Source organism: Arvicola amphibius, chromosome 12 (assembly GCF_903992535.2).
Source record: "Arvicola amphibius chromosome 12, mArvAmp1.2, whole genome shotgun sequence".
Lineage (NCBI taxonomy): Eukaryota > Metazoa > Chordata > Mammalia > Rodentia > Cricetidae > Arvicola > Arvicola amphibius.
Window position 1 is genome coordinate 101,707,154 of NC_052058.2, and position 18,602 is coordinate 101,725,755.

At 46.5% G+C, this 18,602-nt stretch overlaps 1 protein-coding gene and 1 non-coding gene across 2 annotated transcripts in view; one reads left to right on the forward strand and one right to left on the reverse strand.

Moving 5' to 3' along the window:
• The window catches only part of Clasp1 (cytoplasmic linker associated protein 1), a 212,633-nt gene that overhangs the window by 133,954 nt on the left and 60,077 nt on the right, over positions 1-18,602 (reverse strand). Inside the window, exons 3-5 of the mRNA XM_038349426.1 lie at positions 4,210-4,288; positions 3,594-3,697; positions 2,207-2,298 (exon numbers count right to left, since the gene is read on the reverse strand). Coding sequence (XP_038205354.1) covers positions 2,207-2,298; positions 3,594-3,697; positions 4,210-4,288 — 275 coding nt within the window. The remainder of the gene's footprint in view (positions 1-2,206; positions 2,299-3,593; positions 3,698-4,209; positions 4,289-18,602) is intronic.
• Positions 4,840-4,964, forward strand: LOC119799614. The gene has a single exon (XR_005282896.1). It is a non-coding gene; the product is annotated as a U4atac minor spliceosomal RNA (small nuclear RNA).

Consider the following 18,602-nt stretch of genomic DNA (forward strand, 5'->3'; position numbering starts at 1 on the left):
AAGAAAAGGCAAGAGTGAGAACAAAGAGAAGATGCCCCACCCACACCTGCCCTCTCCACCCCCAGGATTAGCCCCGCACACCAAGGTTCCCTCCATTCTACACAGAATGGCTCCAAAGCACTCCAGAGCCCGCTGCCGAGCCCACGCTCTTTGCTCTTCCATGGCCTGGCCTTGAAGACTACACCAGGCCTGCACCTTGCCATTGCGCTTGCTTCAGACCCTCGCTCTGCTGTGCAGCTTATCCTTCCTATTCTGCCAAAGTCAGTGCAGCCAACCAAACTCTTCAGGGTCATCTGGGGGCGGGGGTGCTTTCAGACATTCTGTGATGGCTGCTGGTGACAAGACCCTGACAAGATGGCGGCAGGGCATCTGACCAGGCACTGCTCTACTGGGGAACTTGTCACTTTTCCTTGAGGGTCCATCTTTACTTTTATTTATGCGTATGTCTGTCTGTCTGTATGTATGCCAGAAGAAGATGTCAGGTCCCTGAAACAAAATTTATTGGTAGTTGTGAGCCACCTGATGTGGGTTCAGGGAACCAAACTCTGGTCCCCTGGAAAGAAGCAAACACTCCTAATCACGTAACTTCTTGCCAGCCATTTTGCCACTCCAATGCCCATGTTGCAGACCTCCTCTGTGAATACACGCTGCAAAACAGCACAGATAGCTCCGGAAATAATTCCAGCAGTTTCCTTTTTTTTTTTTTTTTGGTTTATCGAGACAGGGTTTCCCTGTAGTTTCTAGAGCCTGTCCTGGAACTAGCTCTTGTAGACCAGGCTGGCCTCCAACTCAGAGATCCGCCTGCCTCTGCCTCCCGAGTGCTGGGATTAAAGGCGTGCGCCACCACCGCCTGGCCAGCAGTTTCTTTTAAAAACTAGAAATGGGCTGGAGAGTGGAGGGATGGCTCAATGGTTAAAAGCGCTGGCTACTTTTCCAGAAGGCTTGAGCACCCACCCAGTTGCTCACAACCATCTTTATTCCAGTTCCAGAGGATCTAATACTCTCTTCTGGCCTCCAAGGACACTAGGCAATCACGTGGTGCACAGACGTACACGCAGGCAAAACTCCCAAACATAATAAATAAAAAATGAACAAACAAAAAACAGGCTTAGGAAATGGCCCTTCCATTATACTCTACCTCAGAGAACTGAAATTTACACTTGCACAGAAACTTGTATACATATGTGCAAAAATTTTACTCCTAGGAGGCCCAAACTTGCAGCCACCACATTTTAGTTAATTGATAAATGGCTAATTAAAACTGGATTACATCTGCAGTATATATTCTACACCATATAATCTATACCACAGGATAGATTCTATACCAAAGGATTGTGCCCAGCACTGAAACAAAATGAATCATCTCCATCGGTGGCATACAGTGCAAGCTATAGGGAATTTAACTGCGTGGAGAACTAGAAGGCAACCCTGACAGGGTACACGAGACTGGATTCCACTCGTGTAACAGTGTGAAGTGACAAGGTCATAGAGACAAAGTCCAAATCAGTGGCTGCCACAGGCGATATATCGTGTGTGGTAAAATGGCAATGGGTGGGGGCCTCAAACATACACACAAGGCCTACGTGCAGCTGTGGCAATGTGGGCAAGCTCTGTGAGCAGCACCCATACGTCCTGCTGAAGGCTACGCTGTCTTGTATGACATCCTACACTGGGCAGGTGAAGGGAAGGAGCTACTTCCCAGTACGTTTCTTTACAACTACCTGTAGATCTAATTTCTTAAGAAAGAGTGAAGGGTGGTGGTGGGTTTTGGTTTGTTTTGTTTTTAAAGCTTTAAGGGGCTGGAAATGTAATTTAGACTTTAAAATGGTTACTCAGCTTCCCCAGAGCCAAATAAGCAGGAAACATCTTGGCCTATGTCAGTAATACTAGTTCTTGAAGAGTAGAGGCAGGAAGATCAGAAGTTCAAGACATACACAGTTACAAAGTAAGTTCAAGACCAGAGATCCACATGAGACCCTATCTTTAAGAAAAAGAAAGGGAAAAAAAAAAACAGCCAGACAGTGGCAGTGCAAACGTGGGAAGAAGAAGCAAGTGGATCACTGTGAGTTCGAAGCCAGCCTGGTCTACAGAGTAAGATCCAAGACAGCCAAAACTGTAGAGCTGTTACACATATTTTGTCTTAAAAAATTAAACAAAGAAAAGAAGCTTTGGCGAAGCACAGTTAGCAGGTTCACCCCAGACTTACGCATTGAGGGTTGCAATAAGGCAAAGGCAGATGCCCTCTCTCGTGCGGAAGTTCTTGTGTTTGAAACCTCCGAGCATCCTGTCCCACACATACTGCAAGTGACAAGAAACAAGAGAGAGGGTAAGAATGCTTCATAGTAAGGAAGAGGGTCAGGATGCTGCAGCCCTTCATGGCAAGGATGCTGCAGCCCTTCGCAGTAAGGAAGAGGGTCAGGATGCTGCAGCCCTTCGCGGTAAGGAAGAGGGTCAGGATGCTGCAGCCCTTCGTGGCAAGGATGCTGCAGCCCTTCGCGGTAAGGAAGGAGTCGAACAGGAACCAAATGGCCCCATTCTCAGGGTCCTCTCCCAATCCCACTAAAGTAGGACAGCGAATTATTTTATCAACCACATCCAGTTCAAGTATGAAAAGCAACTGCACTGTTGTCCCCGCATCCCAAGGAGGTGTAAGTACCCCATATTATGACTGCAAACAGTGTAGCCCAAACAACAGCAGGCTCGCACACTGTCTTCTGTCTGGAACAGCTCCTCACTGAGGCTCACCCTAATATTTGTTTTATCTCCCCTGGGAAACCGCTGCTGGCTGCTCCAGCTGCATCCCCCAACAAGGTCAGTAGGACCCTGGAAGACAGAGCTGGGTCCATCCATTCTAGCAAGCCCAGCTAACTGTCATATAGAAACCAGGGCCCCAGCCAGGCCCACTGGCTCCTCAGATACCACCAGCTGCCCCTTTCCAGGGAAAACAGGAGCCAGTCTCTTAAATAACCTGAAGAGCACAAAAGATTAATCAAACAATACCCATGTCAAACCCACTAATTTATTCAAATGATACATTTTGCTAGTTATATATTTAAATCTCTCATGAGGTGGGACTGTGGGCCATCAGAATGTTCATCACTGTACTGGCTGGTTTAAGTTAACTTGACACAAGCCAGAGCCACCAGAGAGGAAGGAGTCTCAGTAGAGAAGATGCAGCCATGAAACCCAGCTGAAGGGCATTTTCTTAACTAGTGATCAATCGTGAGGGCTCAGCCCATGGTGGGCAGTGCCCTGGCTGGTTCTGGGCTCTATAAGAAGGTGGGCTGAGCAAGCTATGAGAAGCAAGCCAGTAAGCAACACCCGTCCGCGGTCCCCACATCCGCTCCTGCTTCCAGGATCCTGCCTGTCCTGTTTCAGTTCCTGTCCTGACATCCTTCCATGATGAATAGTACAGCGGGAACAAAAGCAGAATAAACCCTTTCTTCCCTGACTTGCTTTTTGGGCATGGTGTTTTGTCAAAGTAACAAAAACCCTAACTAAGACAATCTCTAACCCATCAGTTTAAAAGAAATTAAGTCCAGGGAGTTGCACAAACACTGTCTGTGCACACAGGTGTGCTTCTCTTGTCCTACCTGGGGGTTAGCAGCTTGATCCATGATCTTTAGCAGCAGGGCTTGGTCTTGCTCCCTCACGGAGTCCTTGGCATCTCCCAGTCTGTCTATTAGACTTGGCAACACTGGAAACCATAACGGAAACGATTAAATGAAAATATATCTGGGAAATACCAGTTAACACTGTGGCTCAGTGGTTAGAGTGCTGGACGGGCACACAGAGCCCATGGGTTATAACCACTGCCCACACAAAACAGAAGAAAAAGAAAAAGGAATGGGGAGATTCTCTACAGATACAGTCGTATAAACGTAACTGCTTATGTTTACACTGCCACCACGAAACACCTTGATTTAGTGACATTTAATCTGTGAGAAAATCCAACTGGCTCTTTTGTAGGACTTTTCAAAGAAAACCGCCTCTCAGAGGAGGGGCTGGGGACATGTACTGGCTGGCATTAAGTCTGATGGCTAATCTTGCATAAAGTCATTAATTGGTAATATTTCATATTCGAAGTCAGAGCAGGAAGGAATATTTCGGGATTAGGGGAAAAGGTGCCAATTCAGAGGCAGTGAAGGTGTGATGTGGGGTGAGTCCAGGGTGGGAGGGGAGACTAACAACCTGCTGGTCGCGGCTTACCTGTGCCAATTTGCGCCTTGAACCGGTCCTGCAGCCTTGTCACCAGTGCAGACAGGATGTCCATGCCCAGTAGAACCACCTGCAACGGGAAGCACAGCGTCAGCGGTGCTGCAAGGTGCGCCGGCACATCAGGTCCTCACGGTCCCAGAGCCCGGGGCGCCTAATGACTGGGAAGGCTGAGCTGGCTGCTCAGGAAAGGATGCTCGGCACGGAAAAACCGGTTACAGTTTGGAAGAAAAAGTCGCCTGGGCGAAGCTCCATTGAATAGAAGCAGCCTAACCCACAGAAACCCACATCACCGCCCATCCCGGCCCGGCCTGGCCCGCCCCGCCCCAGAGTGGCATATGCAAATTAACCAGCTGCAGTACTACGCCTTCCTCCGGCCCCGCCTAGAGAAGCGTGTATGCAAATTTTCAGGCGTATGGCGCTCGGCCTTCTGGGTAAAGCCGAGCAGGCGTCTGAAAGCCCCTCGGGAGTTTCAGGAAAGCAAGGAGAGTAATCGGCGTCAGAAGCTGCATTTGTAGAAAATACTGGCCACCGCGCGGGCTGGGGAAGGCCGCACGCGGTGGTCACCGCAACCTAACCCGGGTTTGGTATTTCCTGGCTGCCGGGAGCGCATGGTTGCAGGCAACCATCCTTTTCTTGGGGTTGCGCTACTGTCCAATGAACGCATAGTGAGGGCAGTACTGCTAACGCCTGACAACACACCTGCATCGGTTAGAGCTCTGCTTTACCTTGGTGCAATTTTTGGAAAAACCACAAAACCTCTTTTCCACGCGTGAGAGTCCAAAGATAATTTCGAGATTGAGCCCTTCCCCGCATTTCCGTCGGCACCTGCTAGAGGGCACCCGTGACGCTGCAAGACCCGTTCCCCAACTTTGCCTGTTGTAGCCATGAAACTGCCATGGATGGTAGAGTGCTTCGTTTTCACAGGCACCTGAAACTTAACGTGTTGCCACACCTCCCTCACATTTTTAAAATAGGTTTATTTAACGAGCATTTTCTTTTAAAAAATTTTTTTAGTTCAAAATACTAGTTTTACTCTTGGGCCACGAAATTTAGTTTTCCTAGTTTGGCTTCCTTCCAAAGAACATAGCAAGGAGGGAAGTACAGAAACCTGATAAGCCACCTCATCCAGGTGACCAAGGTCAGCATGAACGGCGCTAAGTCATGCTGGTAATGTAAACGTAATATAATGGAATACACACTTCACCTCCAGTCTCTCCAAAGCCTATGAGCCAGGAGAGGTCCCAAGGAAAACATGAGGGAAAGTCAAAACACCTAACCAGTGTTCCTCTGTTAAGATCAAAACCAAGGCTATCGGAGAAATTGCACAGGGAAGAGAGAGGGAAACGAAATATAATAAGTATCCTGATAGAATTCCCAAGCGGGGCGGAGGGAGAGGAAGCAACAATTTTCCCTAAGGAAAAGCTAAAGATCTAATTTGACCACCAGGTTAAAAGATGAAAATATACAGATAACCTTGTACCAACTTGTACCCCTTCTCGTAGGGCTATCATCCCCTGGGAAAGGGTACCCGGACACTGAGAATAACTTTTTATAGCATCTTTATTTGCCTGGGAAGGGGGAAATGGCATTCTAAAGTTCTTGGGGTTTTTTTGTTTGTTTGTTTTGGTTTTTTTATTTGAAAGAACCAAATAATGAAGAGACCAAATTAAGAGTCAATGAATGAACACTCTATTTAAAGTGTGCTGTACAGAGAGCAAGAGAAACAGGAGGAAAGTCAGGGATAGATCCAAAATACAGCCTAAGGAGGCAATGGGTTAGAGGACTCTGAAGCACACACAGGTGCACAGCAGAGGCGCACAGAGCACACAGATGCTCAGACAGCCAAGCCCCAGTGGGGAAAGCAACAGCTGACACTCACTAGGAGGCTCCTACAAAGGAAGGGAGAGAGAGGGATGAGGAGCAAAGGGAAGAAGGGACCGTGCAAATAAGAACTGTATACTGCTGGTGGGAGTGTGAGTGTCAGTGTGGGAACTGTCTTCAGAAAATTAAATAAAACTTAACTATATGATCCAGCAATTCTACTTCTGGACATAGGACGGGTCAGGGCCAGCATCCGTGGCTGGGTGCTCACACGTGGTCTTATGCCAAGACTGCAGCCCTAACACGGGAGCAGAGTCAGCCACACTCCTCTTCCACGTCCTTACCCCATAATAAATTCCCCAAATAAACAATTTATACAATTTAAATTGTGCGCCGTTCTGAGCAGCACAATAAAATCTCACACTACACTGCTCAGTCCCACTCAGAATGTGAGTCACCCCTCTGGCATCGGGTATCCAATGACACCCTCTATGACTCACTGGGCGGTCATTCCAGCTGGTCTGCTGGCAGGTACGAGTGTGCTAAGGAAGCCCTTAGTTACTGAAAACTGCACCCAAAGCACAAGAGTGACACTGATGATTTGGATACGCCAAAGAGAAAAGAATTGGGATTACAGGGCCATCGTTCCACACCTGGCTGCCCCTTCAGCAAGGACTTCATAGCCTGGGGAATATATGTAGAAATACAAATGGCAAGACACTCGGTACACCTACTGGGAAGCAGAACAGAAGGAACAAAGGCAGGTGCCACTAGTTCACATGCAGATTGGTTGATAACAAACAGAATTCACCAACAGCCAGGAGAAGACGCAAGCATTTGGGGCACTTTCTTAATACAGCAAGCACAGAAGAGCAGTGGGAATGGTGTTACTTTACATAACGCCCTTGGGTCAGTTCGGTACCTAGAGGGGATGAAAAGAGAATGCCTCCTGCAACCCGCCAGGCACAAGTAAAACGTGTCAGCAACAACCCCACGATCCTGGGGTAGGAGATTTTCCGAGCCAGATAACCACAGACCTCACAGGTCTAGGCTGTGAACTGGACCGCCCTTGACTCACCCATAAGGCACTGCGAGAGAAGCAAAGCAGGGCAAACCCATGGATCATCAAGGCCATGATGTTTACAAACTCTGCCGAGGCTGTTTCCAGTGCAGCTCCACCGCAGTCTACACAGGCCCGGTGCTTTCAGGTTTGGGCAAGTCACAACCCTCCCAGCCAACACCAGGTGATCTCCAAGTCATGTGAATCTCTTTGGTGCCCTGATAACGCCAGGGCCTGAAAAAGTACACAGGCTCCTAAGCCTAGACTCATGAGGGAGGGACAGGGTACACCAGGCTTCATTCACCACCCACTGCCAGCCATCCCATTTCCAAGTGTGAAAAGTACCACCTAACTATGCATCCACTCTACAGAGCACACAGAAGGGCTAACAAGCTTTATCAATGTGCCTGGTACTCGGTAGGTACCATAAGGATGCCTCCCCTTCATCAGGGCCAGGAAGAGGGCTGGGTTCATAAAGTGCTTGCAATCAAGTGTGAGGACCCAATGTCCATCCCCAGAACCCACAAAAGTGTCAGATGGTGCCATGTGCTGGGGAGGCAGGGACAGGAGGATTCCCAGGTCTTGCTGACCATGTAGGTCTAGCAAACTGTATTATCAGTGAGACAGCATCTCAAGACATCAAATCGAGCTAGGCATGGTGACTGTACATGCCCTTAACCCCAGCAGAGGCAGGTGATCTATTGAGTTTGAGGGCAGCTTGGTCTACATAGCGAGTTCCAGAACAGCCAGGACTACACAGAGAGGCACTACCTCGAAAATAAACAAGTAAATTAAATTCATAAATAAAATTAAATAAATAATAAAAATAAAAGTAGAGAAGGACTGATAAAGACATGTGACCTCTGGCTTCCACATGCATTGGAGCACACACACACAGACACACACTCACGTGTGCTGCTATCTCCTAGGACACACATGTCCACATGTGCTGTATCTTCTAGGACACACATGTCCACACGTGCTGTATCTCCTAGGACACACATGTCCACATGTGCTGTATCTCCTAGGACACACATGTCCACATGTGCTATATCTCCTAGGACACACATGTCCACATGTGCTATATCTCCTAGGACACACATGTCCACATGTGCTGTATCTCCTAGGACACACATGTCCACATGAGCTGTATCTCCTAGGACACACATGTCCACATGTGCTGCATCTCCTAGGACCAATGTCTACCAGGCTATCTATAGGTATAAAATGCTGCCCCTTCTGCACTGGTGCTGTCACCTGTCACAGCGCGCAGCGGCGATCCCTGAGAGTCAGGGTGCACGCTGCTGATATCTCCACACTGTTTAGTTGTTGCTTCCACTGTTCAGCTGGAGCCTGATATCAGCTAAAGAGAAACTAATTAGCACTCTCTACTGCACTCACTTCCAGTTCCAAGATTAAGAGCACAAGACAAATGCAGGAGGAAAGACTAAGTCTGGACGCATCAGGAGTCAGCCCCACGCATGCACGATGTGAGCACTGGTCTCGCAGAGCTGTCCTACAGAGCGGTCAGCTAAGGAGCTCCTGGACATTCACGCCACACCACTGCGCTGACACTTGCATCCTGTCTGGAATACCATCTGGAGATGCTGGGACCTGCTATGAGCTTATTGCCAGGTGCTGCCCCACACAGAGATGTAACTATTAGAAAGGAACTTAGGACACTGCACCATTGAACCACTTCTTTTCCCAGGAGGCAACACTGTCACAAAAGGTGAAACTCTACTGTCAGGCAGATTTTGGAAGCTGTGTTTAGAAGTCAGACCTGCCCAGTACAGCGCATCAATAACGTCAGGTATTCTGCGACAACCTAGTTCAGTGCAGTAATCGTGGCCACAAGCAGGGGCTGAAGTGACAGCTGCTGCTGCTGTCACACAAGGACGATGGTCTACCTCTGCTCACCAGCACCCACTGGCTGCGGTTTGTTGGCACAGCTTTGCTATCCCAGTGCAGGAGAGGCGGAGACAGACAGATAATTTGGCTGGTCAGCCTAGCCTCGTGGCGAGACTCGGTACCAGTGAGAGACCCTGTATTTTAAAAAAAAAAAAAAAAAAAAGGAGCAAGGCAGACAAGGTGGCCAGATTCTGAGGGATGATATTTGGCTGCCATATGCATATGTGCACACATTCACACACACACACACACACACACACACTATAAATAGTGCAAACGGGAACCAGAAGTTTTTGTTTCATAAATATTACTTAATGTAACTTTCAATGGCCATCAAAGACTCCGGCTACCCAGCAGCACAGCTGGCGACAAACTTAAGTGAGCAAGGAGAAACGAGGCAGGCCATGGAAGGGGCACGGGGCAGCCATAACAGCAGGATAGTGCTTAAGAGCTAGGCCCCCATCACCATGCAGGAATAGAAGCCAGATTTAAAACACTAATCTACTCTAAGAGTTACAGCACTAACAAGAGAAACAAAACTGTACATCTCCACAACGAAACACCATTTAATAACCAAGGAGAAACTGGTGACGCACACTTCACCTTGGGTGCACTTAGAAATATGAGGCTCAGTGAAGAAACACAATGCCAAGGACTGCATACTGGATGAATCTGCTCACAAGAAACTTCCAGAAACAGAAAGGAGACAAATGGTTTCCTGGGGCTGTGGTTCAGAATGGAGAATAACCATAAACAGGCATAAAGGATCTGGGGGGGGGGGGGGACGGAGAATGTCCTAAAAGAGGATTGTGGTGATAGCTCTAGAAATCTGTAAAGAAAAAATGAAGTATACATGTGCTAAATTTTAAGTATCTCAATATTTTTTTAAAGGTGAAAGCTATTACTAGGCTTAAAAGAATTCTCCAACCTTTCTGGCAATGAGACCAGGGAATGACTCTGGCTGCTGAAGAAAGCAGCGGGTCCAGGGGTCAGGAAGTGGACTAGGGGTGTACAGACCCAATCCCAAGAGGCTGCACAGAGCTGGGAGCTCAGTGTCCACACCCACCACCCTACACAGAAAGCTGGCTTCTAGACTCCCACAGTGCTCTGCTCAGTTTTCCAAAGTTCTGCAAAACGTTTTCAGGTGACTTGCAAATTGATTCTTCCTCCAAACAGAACACAAGCTCCATGAACATAGAAATTTGCATCTAGTTACTCATTGTCTAGAACCTTATCCACTGAAGAGATGAATGAATTTGCTTGTTGTCCCTGTGGAAAAACCTCTCTCTTGAATCTGAAGTCAAGTTAAATATGAATTCTTTCTGAAATATATCCTTCTGTCCATATTTCATTCATCAAAGTATAATTTCACCACTTCCTCCGTCCTTCCTCCAGCTCCTCCCATGGCCCCTCCTTCCATTATGCATGATGGGGGAGGGGCACAGGCACAGAGATCAAAGGACAACTTGGACTCAGTTCTCTCCTTCTGTCTCTGTGGGGTTGCAAGACTGAACTCAGAGCGAGGGCCTGAGCACCATATCTTACCATGTAAGCATCTCTCCCATGGCTTCTGCACTCCTTTATAGGACCAAGACATGATGAGCCGGCTCTTGTGTGAAAAACCGGCACAAGATCCACATCCCGACTCCAGTTCTGCCGGCAAATGACAGGTAAGCCACCTTTGGTCCCTTTACTGCAGAGCTACAGTGGCCTTCAGGGCTCTGTGAGCTCACTGGCTGGAGCTCTCCGGTTCATCCCATTCTGTGGTCTACACTGAACTGGCAATAGCAGCCTTGGGCTTCTACCTATGGCCTCCTCGGAGTTTATGATGGACCTACAATGTTCTACTCATATCTTAATGTGGTCAACAGTTTAAATCAGCAGCCTCTAACACTTCTGATTATGCATCCTTAGTAGAACTCCTAACATGTACTCATGAAACATGACCTACTGCTATGCAAATGTACAAGTATAGAACACCTGCAAGATAGAGTAACTTCAAAAAACGAGGTTAAAAAGTGCATACGACTCAGTTTTCTATCGCCCCACTAATCTGGCTGGTAAAGGCCCCATCAAGCAGACAGCACTGCTGCACCACCTTATAGAAAGTCAAGGAAGTTCTCTAGAGGTCCCAGGAAGCATCTAGCTCTGACCAGAAGGGACAGGCGTGGTGACACACTCCTGGGGTCCTCAGAAGTTAAACTACGAAAAATCTCAGAAACAGGCAGGTCCTCCCGGGACTATGCTCATGCTGTTTCCTAACAACGGCGTTCAGGGCTGTGCAAGCACAAGGACCAGAGTTCAGATCCCTAGAGCCCATGTAAAGCTGGGTACAGTATTACGTGATGTTAATCCCAGCGTTCCTACAGCAAGACAGGAGGCAGAGATTGGAAAATTCCCAGAATCTGAGGAGCCAAGCAATCTGAAGTTCTCAGATGATGAAACTCAAACAAGGTAGAAGACAAGATAAACCCCCAAAGATGTCCTAAGACCTGAACTTTAGAAATTGAAGTTTGCAATTTGGCCTGTCTGTGCACCCTAAAATTTTTTTATGGAAAAAATTAATCCACTGAACTGCAGGCATTGGCACCCTAGTTCCACTGCAGCCCTAAAAAGCTGTGCCTTAGCTAACTCAAAGATTTTAGATCCAGGTAACTGTGGTAGAGGTGGGCTAGGTATCTCTCGTGAGATCTGTAACCCATATGGGTGGGCCAAGACAAAAGAGCAGAATGCACAATCTTAGGAAATCCAGATGATAAAACGCAGAGATGATGGCAGCTGTGGGCTGCACATGGAAAAACGGGAACCCATATAGACTGCTGGGAGGACTGGGATAGGCACAGTCTCGTAATCAGCCAGCATTAAACATCAGGGAAATTTTGTCCTAGCCATTCCACTCCTAAAGAAACACTCAAGAGAACAAAAAGTTTGTCTACACAACAACACACAAACACTCAAAACACACACGGCTACTCACAGCAGTCAGCCCACGAGTACAGTGAGTAACAAAACACGGCACGTCTCCACGGTATTTGGGAATATGAAATGCAATAAGCTGAATCCATATCACAACATGAATAAAACAGCCTGAGAACAGTACCTGCCAGTGACGTGAACTAAACACAAAAGGACACCTGCTATATGGCGCTCGTGAAATATCTGGGACAGTGACAGGAAAACGCTCAGGGTCGAAATGTGGCTGGCTGATGGTCGCCACTGCCAGGCACTCATGGCTGCTCAAGACTAGGGAGTTCCAGCAGGGAAAGGCACTTAGAGTCGAGCCTGACGAGCTGTCAATTCCTCAGGACCCACAAGGTAGAAAGAAAGAATTTCCACACATTGTCCTCTGACCTCCACACGTGTGCTGTGGCATGTGTGCACATCCACACACACAAAATAAATAAGTTAGTAATTTTCAGTTAGACAGTGTTGCTTCTAGAACTGTTAATATGCAAAAATCAATGAGCTGCATGCTACAGAAAAGAGTGAGTTTTCTAACAGCGTATTTGTTTCAGTGAGGCAGTTAGAATCATCATCATCACCACTAATAATTTACTGACCTGCTATTCCTGAATGGATTCAAGAGAAGACAATTATCAACAAAAACACAGAAGCAGCCCAATAAAACCAGCAGACAATCAGCAGTGCTGTATCAGGTCCTTTGTGGTTCTTATTATCGCAAATGTACTCTGCCCACGTTAGATGCTCGATTAAATATATACAGTAATTTTTTAATCATTTTAAAGGAAGGGGTTAATTAAAATATAACAAGACAAGCACCAGAGAGATGACTCAGCTGGTAACAGCACCTGATGACAAGTCTGGAAACCTGAGTTCCATCCCTAGGACCCACAAAGTGGAAGGAGGAAATGTGACTTCCACGAGCTGTCCTCTGACCACAATACTTGTGCCGACACATATATGTGTGTGTGTATGTACACACAAAACAAATAAAATAATAAAATAAATATATATACACACATGCATATGTCGAACAGAACAGATAACATCACCTCACTATCAAAGCTATGATGCAGCTACTGAAAGAACAAGTCTAGTCCAGCAGACACTCAACATGGAAAGAAGCCTGAGCAAGAGTTGAAGCTGAAGAACACGGCAGAGAGAATGACCCTACAAACCTCCAATGCACTGGCTGTGTGCAGTGTGTGCAACTCAGAGAAAGCAACTTTTCATCCCAGACATCACACGTCTGTTCTATGAAACTTACACGCATATATAAATGTGTGATTTAACACAACAGGAAGGGGAACGTGATAAGGACACCAAATGCCTTGCTCTGTCTCTGCATTTGCACCCACTGCACACTCACGTGCATACACCACACATCACAGACACACACGTACACACAAGCTTTCCAAAGTGAAAGAAAGATTTACTGGAACTCCTAGTATCTGAAAAGACTTGGTGTGTGCTGCTGTGGCTGTGTGGAGGCCAGAGGAGAATCCCAGGCTCTGTTCTTCAGGCGCTGTGGTAGTCTGAATAGGAATGGCCCCACAGGCTCACATACTTGAATACTTGGTCACTAGGGAGTGGCACTGTTAGGAGGTGTAGCCTTGTTGGGGGTAGCTGTGACCTTGTTGGAGGAATTATATCAATGGAGTGGGTTTGAGGTTTCAAATACTCAAGCCAGGCCCAGCACCTCTCTCTTCCTGTTGCCTCTGACACAGATGTAGAACTCTCAGCTACTTCTCCAGCACCATGTCTGCCTGCACGCTGCCGTGCTTCCCAGGATGACAGTGGACTAAACCTCTGAACTGTAGGCCTGCCCCAGTTAAATGCTTTCCTTCATAAGAGTTGCTGGGATCATGGTGTCTCTTAGCAACAGAACGCTGACTAAGACAAGTACGTCCACTTCCCTAAAGACAAAGGACTCTCAATGGGCTGAAGCTGATGGAGTAGGTTAGGCCGGCTGGCCAATGAGTCACAGCCACCCGCCTGTCTCCTGCTCCCCAGCACTGAGATTACACGTGTGTGCCACCACACCCGGATTGTATATGTGTGTCTGGGGGACCAAGCTTGGATCCTCATGCGTGCCCAAATGAGCTCTCGCCAAGCCCTTAATGTTTTAAACCTAAAACACATCGATTCAGCTCCTCTAGGAGCTGCTGCCAGGGAGAAATGGCACTGTCTGGTTTTCTCCGCAGGGTGAAGAGGGAATCCTCACCTGAGAGGGCCTCGGCTCCAAGGTTATCGCTACCACAACAGGGCAGACCTTTCCCTAGCAGGTATTCTAAGAAAACTAACATGAAACCAGGTGATAACTATATGCAGATTATGACATTCTCTCCACTTAGAGTATATTTTGAATTTTTCGCAATACAAGTTAAAGAAAAACAATAAAGGTGCCCTCCGTATTTGACCTCTAGAATCCATCTTCCTTAATCACTCAGAAATCAGGATTAGGATCCAAGGAGGAAGGGGACTCACTGAGTGCCCAACTCTCTCCAGACCCGTCTTCCCTTCCTGTGTACTACAGCACAGAGCGCAGGAACACTCGGCCCTACAGGGCTGAAAGGCTAGTCCCAGGACTGCCGAAAGAGGATGTGAATTTATTCATCACTGGCTGGTTGACAATTAGAAATTAATTGACAGTGACACACCTCTCACCTCAGACTCTTGAACAACTGAGACTACAGGTTCCGACACCATGCCCGGCTCTATGCCGTGGTGTGAAGGAGCCACGTTGTCCGGCTCTATGCCACAGTGTGAAGGGAAACAAACAAACACAACAATGAGATCTAGAGCATGCTCACTCTCCCTCCCAGAAAAGAGCATCAGTCTTCCAACTAGTCCATCTCCAACAGTCTGCAGGTATCAGGGGCACAAAAGCCAAAGATCAGGCTGCTTTCATTAGGAAGCCTACAACTTTCAAGAAACAGAGCTTAACCAGACATCTATTTCAGGATGAGATGTTTGCCCCTCACATAAACTGAACATCCACAGTGAAAGAGAGACAGCCTCCGGCCCAGACATCATGTCCTCCTAAGACTAGGGTCCCTGCCCTCTCTGTAAGCTCTTACAGCGAAGGACTGGACTCAGCTCAGGAGAGGGCGGGCAGGCGGCTCAGGGCTGACTATGCCAACCAGCTCAGGTGCTGAAAGGTATGAGTTCTTCCCGAAGGGAGTGATTGTGAAATTAAGTGCACACAGCCCAGGAGGTCTGATCCTTCACCAATTCAAGCTCCCACACCATTTCCTAGATTCTCTCTCTCTCTGTCTCTCTCTCTCTCTCTCTCTCTCTCTCTCTCTCTCTCTCTCTCTCTCTCTCTCACACACACACACACACACACACACAAAATCATTCAGCAAAAACAATCCCAACAACACAGGAGACTAGACAGTTGCTCCAACACTGATGGAGTCTTGACTCCATTAAAAACAGAAGTTGGTGTCGGAGTGCACACCTTTAAACCCCCGCACTCAGGCAGCAGAGGCAGGAGGATCTCTGTGTTCAAGGCCAGCCTGGTCTACAGAGTGAGTTCCTGATGGAGGAGAGTTATCTGTCTATGTTTCTTTCATTGGTTAATTAATAAAGAAAACTGCCTTGGCCCTTTAAGAGAAAATTAGGTAGGTGGAGTAGAAAGAACAGAATTGTGGGAACAAGGAAGTAGAGTGGGGGAGACGCTTGAGGCAGTCTCCATAGGAGTCTCCATGCTGCTCCTCTCCGAGATGGACGCAGGTTAAGATCTCTCCTGGTAAGCCACAACTCGTGGTGCTACCCAGATTACTAAATATGGGTTAAAGGAAGATGTGAGAATTAACTAATAAGAGGCTGAAACTATGGGCCAGGCAGTGTTTTAAAAGAATACAGTTTCCGTGTAATTATTTTGGGTAAAGCTAGCCGGCGGCGGGTGGCGGGACGCAGCCCCGCCGCTTCACACAACAGATTGGCGCTCCAACGTGGTGACTAAATCCACTCAGGTTTTTAACCTGAGAGGGCTTTAAATAAAGGAGAGAGAGTTTAACACAGCTTTCTGCTGTTTGCCTGGACGTGCCGTAGAGAGATTTTCTGTTTCTGCAATAGCGGCAGAGAAAAAGCTGAGTCATTTTAAAACGCGGCTTCCTGGTGCTGTGCTGCCAGTGCAAATTCTGGCTATAAACCATTTCAGTGGCTTTTATGGACTGGATGTTTGTGTGCCCGCTTGGGATCGGGGAAAAAAAGTACTCTGAGACCATGCCAATGGCTCACTGCTCCCTGCCTGCACCTGAGCAGATGGCAGAATCAGGCTTAGGCGAGCTGGAGAACATGGCGGATTTCTGCCGCCATACAGGGAGATGTTTTCAGACTGCACAGTGCTCTGCGTGTCAGATTTGATTGTAACTTGGATGAAAAGAGTTTCTGTGCCGCACACTCAGTCTCAGAATTAAAGTGCTGAGTGTGGCTCCTACCTGGCAGCCCCAGAGCTAGCAGAAAATGGTACGTCCTCCATTTTGAAATTGGAGAGAGGTGGAGCCAACATTCAGAGCAGCATGCTGCTCTGCAGCTCAGAGCTGCAACCAATTCAGAGTCATAAGTGGCTCCACCATGTTGGACTGGGCGTGGCAAGCTCACAGTACCTGTTTTTTGACCTAGGAATGTCACAGCTTAGAGTCTTAAGCGCTTAGCAATGTAAAGGCTCAAATCAAACAAGTTTCTCGACAGTAAAAAAATTACAGATTCACAATAGGACAGATTCAGACATAAAAGACTTTTAAATGAGTCACAGTGTTGGATGAATGTATGTAGGCTTGAGAGAGAGAAGAAGAAAATATAAAAAAATAAAGTTAATGCCTAAAAAAAGGCTAAAGTCTTTAAAGAGACAGAATAAAGTAAAGTGATAGAATGAAAATAAGCCGCATAAAAATGGAAAATTCACAGAGAGTCTGGATTATGTATTTTGTTGTGTTTTCTTTGATTTTTTTGACTGTAAAGGAGCTAAGTACAGAGAGACATTTCATTATATGGGCTGCCAGGCTAGATCAGAATGGACATCTTAACGGTATGACTTCAGGATTTGGATCTAAGAACATGATGCTTTGGAAAAGAGTTTCTTCTTTTGTTTTCACAGAGGGCGAGACTCTGTGGATTGCTTCTATCCCAATATGGTATGATAGACCACGCCCTCCTGAAAGGTTGCTGTGAACATCTTCAAAAAATTACTTCACTCAACTGCCAACTGAGAGGAACCTAGCACACAGGTTACACCATGAAAGACCTAAATAACAGCGCCCCCATTCAGCAGGAAGCAGTTTGGAGAGAAAAAACTGCGCCCATTTTCCCAAATATTGCTTATAAATGTTCTTTTACATTTAAAGGGGGAGATGATATAGATATGAATTTGCATTGGTATAGATTTTAAGGTCAATTTTGTTATATGTATATGTATTTCTGATCTTGATTAAGCTATTTTGATTGTGTAGTTCATTTTAAAAACTGTAATGTATAATTAGGAAATATAGGTTGTTAATGGATAATCATTGATAATAGTTAAGCTTGTAGTCATGTTATTAGATTTTCTAGATATGTAGAGATATATTTCAGTTAGGCATTCTTCATATCTTTCAAAGACTGCAGAATATGGCATTTAATGTTTTAATAACTTAGGGTTTTTCATGACAATGAGACACGTCTGCTCCTGGCAGCACCAATCTACTTCGAGAGGAAGATGGGCATCGAAGAGGCTACTTATGGAGTTTGTTAGCCATTTGGGCAAGAAACTGCTCTTGGCTGGACTGTTCCATAAACTGGACACAAAGAACCCGCAGAGAGAGGACTGCTGAACTTGCCTAAAGGTGAGATGGTCTTTCGGGGTTCCTGATTCATGAAAGAGTCTGCGAGACATTCTGCAGGACACAGCAGAAAGTGACCGAACTGTCTTTGGAATTTTCTGCTTCATAAAAAAGTCTGCTGGACATTATGGGCCTGAAGCCCGAAGATGGATGCCCCAACGGTACAGAGGAACTTTGGGTGACTGTCCAGGCAGCGAGTTGTCTCTGTCATTTCTAGAGTTTTATAAGTTACTTATTTCTTGTTTACTTAGGTAGCATTGTATCCTTCTGGAGTCTTTGATGGAGTTGAAGAATAAATAGATAGTTATAGATTTCCTTAGTTATGATAAAAGATAAAATAGATTTAAATATTGTAACTGTAATACTTGCTTGATAACTGTTTTGTTATATGTAATTTTGCTATGTTAAAATTGAAGCCTTTCTTTTTTGTTTAAACAGAAAAAGGGGAAATGATGGAGGAGAGTTATCTGTCTATGTTTCTTTCATTGGTTAATTAATAAAGAAAACTGCCTTGGCCCTTTAAGAGAAAATTAGGTAGGTGGAGTAGAAAGAACAGAATTGTGGGAACAAGGAAGTAGAGTGGGGGAGACGCTTGAGGCAGTCTCCATAGGAGTCTCCATGCTGCTCCTCTCCGAGATGGACGCAGGTTAAGATCTCTCCTGGTAAGCCACAACTCGTGGTGCTACCCAGATTACTAAATATGGGTTAAAGGAAGATGTGAGAATTAACTAATAAGAGGCTGAAACTATGGGCCAGGCAGTGTTTTAAAAGAATACAGTTTCCGTGTAATTATTTTGGGTAAA